Here is a 12,380-nt window from a genome sequence, read left to right on the forward strand (position 1 = left end):
TCTGCCCTCTCTACAAGTCATTTAGTTCCTTCATTGCCCCACAATAGCGTTCTCAATATCCTTATTTTAGGCCATTCTGAAGATCTCGTTGAAACGCTCCATTTCGAGAATGACCTCCAGTAACTTTGCAACATCACAGCCCTTTGTGCTCTGATTGATCAGTTCTATCAGAGGGGCTGAGGGGGTAGAGCCAGGGGGCAGTTTTTGCAGCATCGCAGTATTTACAAAATGGCCATATTGGATGGGGCAGACCGAGCGAGTTTGCTGTTTGCCAGAACTTCACCGTAAGGCATTGATAGCAGTAATAAAATGGCAGAGTGTAGGATACGTCCTTTTGTATTGGACCCAGAGTCAGACCCGGACGGTTCTGCAGCTCAGGAGGAAGAAAATCCACCTCGACACAGATCATCTCAGGATGCTTCAGTGTGGTGAGTCAAACCGGTACTGTAACATGTATAGTTTATACGTTTATACTCGGCTCTTGGTGGGTGTATCCCTTGGTGGCGGTTGTGTGACTAACTGACATCAGAGAGGAGGAGCTGCTTTATCAGATTACTCCAATAAAGAGAAAGGATCCTTGTGTCGTCATGACGTCTTGTTTTTAAATGTATTATATTATATGTAAGTATTAAATCAGGGATCAGCATGATATGTCCCCTTGAACCAGTAATCAGGACTGATGTTTAGGGTTAAGGACCCACAAAATACTTAAAGCCATCTGCAGGTTACTGCCTTGCTGCATAGCTGTAACAAGTTTAGACACTTTGTGTTCAGAGGGATGGAGAGACAAGACAAGGGACTTTGAAAAGTAAAAATGACCAGCCTCCAATAATATTGTGACACATCACAGGCATAGTAATTAATCTGGCAGACGAATGGATGATTCAACAGTTGTTAGTTGCAGCTCTGATAGACAGATGGAAGAAGATTTAATAGAAATAGGCCAGTTACTTTCATTAATCTGGCTTCTTCGTCTGTTGCAAGAAAAAATGATGAGTAATGTTTCAATCCAATATTCTAGTTTGTAAGGGTAGCTTTTTTTCCCTTTCTTAATTTTTTGGGCTTTACAGTCACTGACTTCAAGCCTCCAGCCTTCAAAAAGCGAGCTGAGCGGAGGACTTGAGCCAGCTCACTTAACCACCTGCCACTGAAACCTGTACGCAGGATTCCTAAAGAGGTGGAATGCAATCAGGTTCCAAGTTTAAGCGCAATACCTGAGCTCAAACGGCTGGTGACGTTGCCATCTATTTCCAATCTTGCTCAGTCATGCTGGTCTCCATGTAAAACATTCATCATACTAAATGACTGGACATTTTAGCTACACACAGAAGCCAAATCACTACAACTTTGAAATACCCAGCTAGCCCTTTTGAAGTCTGCCTATCTGTGGCATTTAAATAATAAATTCATATGCATATGCTGTCAGACAGATGTACTGGCAGTCTTTTTGCACCACACATGCACTTGACACAGGTAATGTTATTTTCCCAAAGATGGATATGGACAACTAAATCACACAGTTTTATTGTTGTTTACATTTTGCATGCAAAAACCTAATACAAGACTGCTAACAACCATTATTGAAAAATAAATGAAAAAAGTCCACCAGATGAATTCCTGTAATGTTTGCATTAATTTGATCAATTAGAAAGAGTCATGGATGTAAGCGGAAGGCATCCACATCAGCAAGCCAATCATGGATGCATTCTGTGGTGAAAAAAAAACATCAGTTTTTCTCTTGGAAATCTCTCAGATATATAAAAGCCAGCAAAACTAAAACACAGAAACAACATGGGAGCTTTAACTAACTGCTGACACGCTTGAACAAATAACAGTGGCAATTCAAAACCTCTCTGACCTGTGAGATACAATTATCCCCAGAAGGAGAACTGATATTCTATTTAAAACATATATGGTGCTCTCAATAAATACATTTCCTTGTCAGAATGACTCATGACATTTCTACTTGATAACTCATAGTAGCAATGCCAATAATAACTGGTAGTTAAATAATGATAGAAGATAAAAGCAGGAAATTAACAGACAAAGCCAGCAGGATGTTAGAGAGTGGTAAAAAGAACCAAAGTGACCACTTGAAAACCTTTTAAATAAGCTGTTCCAGCTCTTTGTTCTGAGAGAAAATGGAAAGGTGGTGTCTGATGCACTCCAGTCTGCAGAGAGTCACGCTTAACTGCATTGGTGGATGGATGGATGGGTCAATGTATGGAATTCAAGTGCAACAGTCCTTTGAGACATTACCCGTCTGTTTTATTGACAATGAATGTGTATTATTCCTCTGTGCAAAAAAACTAGCATAATACATTAGATCTACAGCAGTGCTCATGTGGCAGAATTTTGACTGGAGGAAAGCTGGATGAAAAAGACCAGGCTGTAGTTACCGACTGTGCAGAAAATACATACAGCTGTTACACTGTCTTAAGGATGAATACAAGCAGAAAAATTATTCCTAAATTAAAGCATGAACACAAAGGGAGCAGGTTTACTCTCTACAATGTGAATATTTTTTTAATATGGTTTTTCAGACAAAGTGCAAATTTTTCATTTTATCATTATTGTTGATCAATTATTGGGCACTGTTTCCTATCCTATCCTGAGTCACCTAACAGTTACTATGGGCAAAGTAGGTGCAGCCAAATAAACTTGAATATTGTTGGAAGGTTAGTGTATTTCAGTAGTTCAACTCAAAAAGTGAAACAGCCATTATCTAGATTTTACTACACACAGAGTGAAATACTTAAGAATGATTTCCTTTTAACTGTAATGATTATGCCCTACAGTTACCAAAAACCCTAAATTCAGTAACTTAAAATAAGAATATTATATTGACCCCTGAATTAAGAGAAATGATTTGTAATAAAGCAATTTAAGGCAATCATGGGGCTGGGCCCCAGTTATTTATCTGAGCTTTTAGTCCCATATGTGCCAGCCCGCAGCCTTAGATCCTCTGGAGAAGGCCTGCTGGTCGTTCCAAAGTCAAGACTCAAAACTAAGGGTGATCGAGCTTTCTCCATCCGAGCTCCTCGACTTTGGAACGACCTGCCAGAGGAGATAAGGCATGCAGAGTCTGTTGCTTCTTTTAAGTCCCTTTTAAAAACTCACTTTTACAGACTTGCCTTTATGTGATGCCGTCTATTACCGTCTTTTACCATCTTTTAATGTCTTTTCTCTCTATCTTATTTTTTTTTACTGTTTGTTTTTCTTTACCTTCTTTTACTCCTTTTCGTTAATTCATTAATACTATTATGTGCTATTAATTATGATTTTAACTTTTTAATGGTTCACCTTTTTAAACTCTTTTATAGATCATTTTTAGACCTTTTTGACTGCCTTAACTCTTGCTTATGTTTATTACTGTATTTTATCATCGCCACTTATTTTTTATTATGTTGTAATTTTATCATCACTGTTCATTTCATCTTTTTATATTTTTCTGACCGGATTTCTGCTTTTATCCCTTTTTTTATTGTGCTTCATATTCTTGCTGATGTTATGTTTTTTATGTTTGGTCCTCATGGTCTCTTTTTAGGCTGCATGGTTCTTGTATTGTCTGGGTTCCTATTAAGTACTATAAATTATGGAAAGGACCTTTTCACCTCATGTCCTTTTACATTGTCTCTCTCCGTTAGTCTTAATTTAAGCTGTGCTTTTTGTTTTCACTTTACTGTGCTCATTGTTTGTTTGTTTATGTTTTATTATTTTGTGCTGAATGCTTGTAAAAGCACTTTGTAAACTATGTTTTTAAAAGTGCTATACAAATAATAAAATTATTATTATTATTAATTATTATAAAGAAATGTCCGCCCTATGAACAGAATGTTCATTTACATGCTTGCTTGAGGCTCCTTTTGCATGAATTACTGCATCAATGCGGTGAGGCATGGAGGCGATTGGCTTTGGGTCTGACTAAGGTGTTATGGAGTCCAGGTTGCTTTGCTAGCGGCCTGCAGCTTGTCTGCTTTTTGGGGTGTGGTGTCTCATTTATCTCTTGACTATAGCGCAGAGATTCTCAATGTTGAGTTTGTTTGCCAATCAAGCCCAGTAATACCATTGAACCAGCTTTTGGTGCTTTTGGCAGTGTGGGCAGGTGCCAAGTCATGCTGGAAAATGAAATCAGCATCTCCATAAAACTTGTCACCAGAAGGAAAAAATGAAGTGTTCTGTAATTTCCTGTTAACAGCTGAGTTGACTCTGTAGGCTACTTGAGATACTAAACCCCTGAGATAATAAATATAATCCAAGAGCTCAATCACAATCACTGCTGTTTACCACTACGCATGGCTGATTTGATCTGTCATGCAACATGACTTCAATAAATCCAAGACAAGGGTGGTATACGTAACGACTGATAGAGATGCACTGCCAGAAACCTCACTTTTTCATTGACTAGCGTGCCACAAGACATGACTTAATTTGTCAGTCCAGCACTATGCAAACCAGCAGGCACATGCAATGCAAAAATATGTAGCATGCAAGAATAGTGATGTGTACACAGGCAGCATTACTACCACACAATCTCTGCAGGTGCTCACCTAAGCAAGTTTAAAAACAAGCAAACCACTTGTGCAGAGATATGAAACACAAACCATACAGTGTTCATTTTCTCAGGATCAAGTTTCTTATCACACCTGCTTCAAAGGTTTAAGTTTGATTTAGCTATTTCTAATTGAAGGAATTAATCAAATCCACAAAAAGACTCTTATTAACAAAATGCACTTGCAATGATGGCCGAAACTGAATTCTTCGACATCTCACAATTGTACAAAAACACATATCACAAAACAACAGGGACCAATCCAGCATTGTCTACAGCCCCTTTCCTTCCAGAAGTAACCTGTTAAAGTTTGACAGGAGGAGGAGAAAAGTATTTGCTTGGATCCCTTTTCTTTTACAATGGGATATGTTATTTCTTAGCAGAGTTTATTGGCTTTAAAAAATTCAATAACAGCAAATACCTGAGAAGTAAAAAATGTCTACAGTCTTATAATAAGCCAAAACTGTTATGCTGCTCATAATAACACAAAATATCCCCAATGTTGTGTTTCGTGCAAGAGTGGGATAAGAAAGTAGCCTTGCAAGCGTTATTATTGGCTTATAAAAGTGCAAGTCTGTGGGTGTAGTGTTGCTATGAACATTTGTGAGAAGCACAAAAAGGAAGGAAATTATATCCCTAAATCATCTAAATCTTGCAAAAACTGTTGGGGAAGTTCTTAAAAGGGCAAAAGAAAAAAATCAGGCCTCATCCAACAATGACTGAGCATCAATAAGCAAGTGTTAAATTTTAAGAGAAGACTTGATTTTTCATTTTATCCTTTTGTCATTTTGTGGATCAATATCAGCTGTAATATGTATGTGCTTACGCATTGATTCTTTAGCATATGGTGTGTGTAAGCTGCATTTTTCCAGTTTAAATTAGGGTTAAATAATTGAATTTAATCTGGCCTCTCTGTCACGCTTTTCCAAATAATGTCTGAAAACTGAACTTTTGACAAAGTACATCACATACGTTGGTTCTGAAAAGATAATGGTATCAGCATCAATATGAGACAGAGACTTTACTGTACAAGGACACAGAATACTCTGTAATCTTGAGTACTGAATAATCTGTGTGTGTGTGTGTGTGTGTGTGTGTGTGTGTGTGTGTGTGTGTGTGTGTGTGTGTGTGTGTGTGTCAGAGATCCCAACACAGTTCATGCTTTATAAAAATGATCCATCTATTGATCAGCAGCTCAGCTATTATACCAGCATAGGGCTGTCTCAATGAAGCAGCAGAAATGACAACCACTTCGTCATCTGGACGGCATCAATAGGAACTGATTAAATTGGGGGCTGAGGCAGACAAGATACTTGCTTATTTATTGGTGTAATACCAAGCTATTCTGTGTCCTGACTCGGGACTCTGAAGAGGGCAGTATTTTGATCCATCCATATTAAATTGCGGTGTACCTGCTATACCAAGTGTGTTGGCCTAAAACGGGTGCACAAGAACTCGTACTGTTAATGCTCTACTGTAAGCATGCTCCAGCACACACCTGCCAAATCACGTTTCCAGGACAACACCATCACCCGGAGCCAATAAATCCTAATGGCCAAATAAGCTCCAGTGTCCCACTTAAAGATGCCTGGTCGTTGTCCCTGGTCAGTTTTGTCTTTAATGGTCTTGTTGAATGAAATTCTACAGTAAAAGCGCAGCTAGTGATGCATATTAGGCCACCTTACAGTGTGTTTTTATACTTAACAGTCACAATGTAACCCCATTTTTATCTTCAAACCTTGAGTAATTTGGCCTTCAAAAATAAAGATAAGTAATCTCTCGTGTGTCTAATGTCGTAGGCCTTTTGTGTCACGGTCACACTAAAGCATCAGCAAACACGCCGGCACATTAAGTCCTCCAGCTCAGGGAGGCGAGACCCTTCTGTTTCATCATAAACCGTTAATTAACCGCCGTCAGCGCGAGCTCCGGTTTACACGACGGATATCGTCCATTCACAACAGCAGTTTAAAAATACCCATTCATCCAAATGTGTGCCACTTGTCTCCCAAGTAATTAAAAAGACACATTCCGTGCTCACCTGCCTGATGAAAGACAAGACGAAGCCCACTTCCCTTCTCAGCTAGCGTTACGTCTGCTGGCTCGTCCCCGTGGTTTGTGTTGTTGAAGCGGTGCGCGAGGAGCAGGGAGGCGGGGGCAATGCAAGCCAAGCCGGAGGAAAGCCAAATGAGAACAGACTGAGCTGAAGAGAGGAAACCGTCTTCAAGCCTGAAAGTCCTGACACAGACTCTTCCTCTAAAACAGACGGGTTTTTAACCTGCTGCCACACGGTCAGCCCATGGAGGGATTTTGCCTTTCATAAACCACGGGGTAGACATTGCTCACCACGCATGCCCACATCCAACCGTGACGTCAAGGTGCTACCTCTGCACTAACCCCGCCTTGTTACAGTAGTCCAGCCAATTAGAGGCTAACATGACGATGACGAAGTGCCCCCGCCCTTTCCCATGAACATCTCAGGGCCTCATGCTGCTTTAACAATTATGACCTTTCTTGCATAAGATGCGCTTAGTCTGTTCCACCACTGGACAGTTGCAAAACCAAAATGTTCAGTATTTCTTTGAGAATAAAATGGAGTAAATACACTCACACAGTCCGTTGTGACTTTTGTGTAGTATTCTATTATGCTGCCATCTAATGGTTGTTTGTTTGCACTGTATTGACCTACATAAATTACTCTTCAGTTCCAGTAGATAACTGACATAACCCTGTGGACACAGTGTTGGATAACTGAAGTAAACCACCAAGTTAAAAAACAAGTTTGCTTTGTAACAAAGTGGTACCTCAGGTAATTATATTTATTAAAGGTAACTATGTTCTCTTTTATTTGTTTTAAAAACATTAAGCATATTATTAATAGTAATCAACTCTTTCCATATTGGAACATATAAAGTATCTTAAGCATTTCTATATTAGGAGTCAAAGATATTAAGATTAATTATACGCCTATACCGTATAAAGCACATGATTCTGACATAATGTATTTCATTCAGGCTTCCAGCACAAACAGGCTCTTCATGATTTTCAGTCTCTGCTGAAGTTTGTATGTTTGTGTGTTGATTTGAATAGGAACCACTCAATGTTTTGTCAAAAACATGAAACTCTTTTATAATGACAGACATTTCATTTTATTATTTTTCTGTCCACTTGAGGGCAGAGAAACTCAAAACCAAGCTGACATTACAAATACCTATAGTACCATTTAAAGTGTTTGGCATTGTATGTTGTAAGACAACAGCCAGTTGGCTATTAGCACACAAAGAGCTTGATTTGCATAAACAAATCTTTTCCCTTCACCTAATCAGTGCCAGATTAACCTGAGAGGTGACCTGAGTGCAAAATAAACTGTAAACCAATTGTGTTAATCCTTTCATATACTTTTCACATTGTCAAGTATGTTTGTCTAGTCATAGAAAATACATTAGGGTTGATTAGTTTAGTGCAGCTCCACCTTGAAGGAGGATAGAAAAGTGGTTGAAATGTGACATTTTCTGTCTCACTGCTGAGCTGTATCTGCAGCCAGCTGGTACTTCAGTGAGTACAGTGGGCTTTCAGTGTCCTGTGCTGTGGTGTTGGTCTTGTGAGTGATGACTTATGCAAAGACATGATACTGAACATTGTCAAACAGCTTTTAATCAGTCTAAACAACTGCATTTAGTTAGATTACCACATAGATTATAGAGAAATGGAAATCCAACCTTAAATCTTTAGCCTCCCTAAAGGTCAAGTCCCCAGGGTGCTGTCCTACTGGGTTTGTAAATCACTTTTTGCACCTGATGTGTACGATAATTACATTTATTGGAAACCTTTTATTCCTTTTTATTTTCTTATCTTCTGGTAGTCTGAATTTAAACTGATATTTTGATTTGCATGTAACCAGTGAAATAAATGTTCTTGTGAGTAAACCTTAACTACCATTTAAATAACCTTTAACTTCAGTCATTGTTACATGACCAAATTATGACATGTTGCACAATGATTTATTTTGAGTTACATGTTATTAAGTTGGAGGTCATGAGGCCAGTTTCACAAATAAAGGATTAGCAGATCATGAGCTATTGGCGAAGTCTCATCTTCACTTATTTTTGGTCTGTTTTGATGCTCTCAGTATAAAATAAACCATTTATTGAAAATGCCAGTAAAATGTCTCTTAAAAGTGACTCCTATATTTTGTAATTACTTGTGATGGTGTCCAAAAACTTGTGTAAAATTCAATGTTATTGCAAAAAAAATTGTAAAACAATAGAAGCTATTATTTGAGGGTGTAAAACATTGGAAAGGGGAAAAAAAGATATATCACCTTTCATTTCCTGCTAATTGTGCATTTGCACACATCTTTGGCAAAGTTATAGGGGCATTCAGGCCATAGATACAGTACTGTCCATTTTAAACTGTTTAAATTCCAGCTATAACTCCCATAGAAACATAAAATAAAAAAAATGCTGAAAAATATTAAGTTTAAGATTAGAAGAGAACATTCTGTTCTTTTGCTCTTGCACAATTACCCTTTTGTGGAAAAGCAACTTGAGATATGTTCCTCATACTGCAAATATGAACACAGTCACTAAACTTGAAACCTCACATTTGCTGACAAAACACCTTTACTTCAGTGTTTTCTTTAGGTGAGTGTGTGTGTCACCATTTTTTCTCTGATTAACACCAGTCTTTTCAAATTTCCTGTTTGTCCCCCTTTGTTTGCAGCCTCATCCTGTGAAGTCAGGGGGGAAATGTACTGAAGTGTGGTGTTAAAAAAAGAACAAGCTGCAGCTGTTGACAGCATCTTTAATCAACCCACATCACAAAGGTCCTACTGTACTGTTCACAACACTGTGGCACCTAGAGTCAGCATGCTGAAGAATCAAATAAAGCCTTAATTCAGTGTGAGAAAACACTGTTTTAACAGTCCTTGTATTTCTTCACAGTACTGTACAGACTCACTTTTCCCAATCCGACCAGTTCAACATAACATGTCATCTTCTGTAATACAAAATAAAAAGAGAAATATTGAAGTATACATTTAAAATTATGGAGAACTGCTACTTAAACATGAAGTCTAACTGAGATTTCTAAAACAAATATTCAGTTCTGGTCATATTCCATCACCCAGTGCAGCACAGGTGAGACCAATACAACATAGGATATATAACTATTAACTATACATATATACATACACAATGTTTCCACATGTGTGTATCAGGTGCAGGTATCTACAGTGCCTTTGTTTAGGCGCATATTATACATAGTCATAAAACTGTAGTGCAAGCTAATTCCACATCACATATCTGATGACAAACATGCTAGTTCATTTCTCTTTTTGTGTGTCACTGTGATTTTATTTCTTTGTTCACTTTGTCAAGTGCTCTATAAACTCTTGAGGAAACAGCAGCTTTGTGTGTGTGTGTGTGTGTGTGTGTGTGTGTGTGTGTGTGTGTGTGTGTGTGTATGTGTGTGTGTGTGTGTGTGTGTGTGTGTGTGTGTGTGTGTGTGTGTGTGTGTGTGTGTGTGTGTGTGTGTGTGTGTGTGTGTCTAAATGTTCAGGTCCATGGATTATTGTAAGCCTCTTTATTCCTTGTTGATTCTTTTTGTCTGATGATGAAAACACAAGGAGCTCTTCTGTTTCTCCACGATGGTTGGACACACGAAAACACACCATGTGGATTGGCGAGGATTTGACACAGGATGTTCTTCTTCTGCTGTTTGCAGGGGATGTTTTAATCCGGAAGCAGCAAACAGCTAAAGAAGCATAGGAGATGCTATATTAAAAGTACCAGGATGTAATTTGTTAATGTCAAGTAAGGTGTGGAAGGGTGCGGCATTTATCTGTATGTGCACATGAGCTAATGGAAAACAACAAATAAAGAGTCTTAATTCCTTAGATCACGTTTTCAAACAGCTGCATGGAGTTCATGATATTCTCGTCCTGGAAGACAAAAACAGGAAACACATTTATCATCAAAAGTTCATTAAGTGGTTATAATGAAGAAATACAGTTGTGATGTTATTCAAGTACCTAACATGTCAAAAGGCAAATTTCCTCCCCAAAACTTGCAATATTATGTAATGTGAATATAAATTTACCAACACATCCTGTTGTTTATTTACTTCTGTTTATATTTTAGTTTTCATGTATCCATTGTTTTCAATGTGTCTGTGATCATGACAGATTTGGAAATTAGGGAAACCCTAATGCCCTTTAGCACTAAACAAAGGTTTGAATCAAATCAAATCAAATTGAATATCCCAGTAAAGTGTTAAGTTATTGCACCACATTACTGTTCAAGTTTCATACTTAATTTTGTATGCAGTTTTTTTATTTCTTATTTTGGGATTTATTTTTTTTGCAGTATTCTGTCTTATTTCTTTTAAAAGATACAGGTAAAAGCTTTTTTTCAAATATACTTAAAGACTAGCTTGATACAGTTTATTTTTTCCTTTTTTGAAACAATTTCACCTACATGTTTGAACAGCTGTAGAAGTTGGAGCTGATGTGCGCTCCAGTGTTTGAGTTTCAAGTAAGTCAAACAAAATTTCCTTGCTGACACATCAGTGTGTTCATGAAAACAACGCCTCCTGCCTGAAAGAACTGCTCATCTGCCTCCATTTCCCTAAAACCAAACTCTACTCTATGGGGACTCTTTAATTAATTCTGTTGTTTTTATTATTTGCTCTCAATATAAAATGCATTATAAAAACATCATTATTGTTTTTTATTAAATATTAGAATAATTATATGTATCAATGTACATCCAAATATACTAATCTCATTGCGACTGACAGATTGGCAGACATTCAAGGACAGCCTAAAACAAGATAAGGAAGTACACATTGTTTGCATTCTTGTGAAGTCATAGAAAATATGTTTGTCATCACCCAGTCAGCCTGGTTTTTATGACAATAGAAAAAAAGAATCACAACAAAGGACCAAACCCTCAAGTGACTTTTTCCAACACATGCTGATCACTCAGTGGATCCATAAATGCTAATTATAATTTCATAAATGTTGGAGCTGTGAAAACATGTTTTTGTTTCCAGATAATGTCAGGCTGGCCAAGACGTGTCCTCTGAGGTAAGGTTATACTTAAGGAAACTCAGAGCAGTACATAACAACAAAAGATGTCCTGACACCAGATGTATCTTCATACAGCAGATTAAGAAACAGAAGAAAAACAAAAAAAATACCATGGACTTGGTAAAAAACAATGAGTGGAAAATTTTCATGACAGGCTTCAATGATTTTTTCACTCTTACCTTCTAATATTCTTACAAAAGCTGAATGTGTGTGTCTGTAATAACTGTATGAATAATCAAATCATGTCTTGATTGGAAATCTTTGATCTTACAGTTAATTTTGATGAAAGGGAACTCCAGTGAGTGGAGAGAGGGCAGTGATACATACAGATGATGGGAAGTGAAGTTGAACAAACAGTAAGTCATGTGTTCACCCAGTGTGATTCACTTAGTCAGTATCTATTTGACAACCTGCTGACACTGGCATTACACCATGGCCTGTTGTTCTCTATTTTCATGGATGAGCCCTTGTTATTTTTGTTTTTAATGGCCTGTTTGAGTATTTGGGTGTGTTTTTTGGTTGTGGGTGGCAAAGTGTGTAAAAGGTCACCTTCTGACAGGTCTCAATGAACTCTTCAATAGTCACCACACCGTCTCGGTTTTTATCCATTTTCTGTTAAAGCATCAATCAAACAGACAAAACAACTTATTACTAGGAAAGTTGAGATGCTTTGAAGTAATGCTTCAATAAAAAAATGAAAGAATGACTTGGAAAGCAGAATTTATAAGTTTTTCTTGGTGT

General features: G+C 37.6%; 2 protein-coding genes across 7 annotated transcripts in view; both read right to left on the reverse strand.

Moving 5' to 3' along the window:
* slc23a2 (solute carrier family 23 member 2) overlaps positions 1-6,926 on the reverse strand; it is a 41,386-nt gene extending 34,460 nt beyond the window's left edge. Inside the window, exon 1 of one of the 2 annotated variants that reach the window (XM_074670039.1) lies at positions 6,591-6,926. The gene's annotated coding sequence lies outside the window, so the exon portion shown is untranslated. The remainder of the gene's footprint in view (positions 1-6,590) is intronic. The other variant, XM_074670040.1, reaches the window with a different exon arrangement.
* A 3,033-nt stretch (positions 6,927-9,959) lies between these two features.
* kcnip3b (Kv channel interacting protein 3b, calsenilin) overlaps positions 9,960-12,380 on the reverse strand; it is a 70,285-nt gene continuing 67,864 nt past the window's right edge. For all 5 annotated transcript variants that reach the window (XM_074670709.1, XM_074670710.1, XM_074670711.1 and 2 more), the window contains 2 exons: positions 12,189-12,251; positions 9,960-10,490 (listed from right to left, as the gene is read on the reverse strand). In XM_074670709.1, the coding sequence (XP_074526810.1) occupies positions 10,443-10,490; positions 12,189-12,251 (111 nt within the window). In that variant the 3' untranslated portion in view covers positions 9,960-10,442. The remainder of the gene's footprint in view (positions 10,491-12,188; positions 12,252-12,380) is intronic.

This window comes from Halichoeres trimaculatus, unplaced genomic scaffold, assembly GCF_033239565.1.
Source record: "Halichoeres trimaculatus isolate MK-OKI-2021-1 unplaced genomic scaffold, fHalTri1.1 fHalTri1_scaffold_5, whole genome shotgun sequence".
Taxonomy (NCBI): Eukaryota; Metazoa; Chordata; class Actinopteri; order Labriformes; family Labridae; genus Halichoeres; species Halichoeres trimaculatus.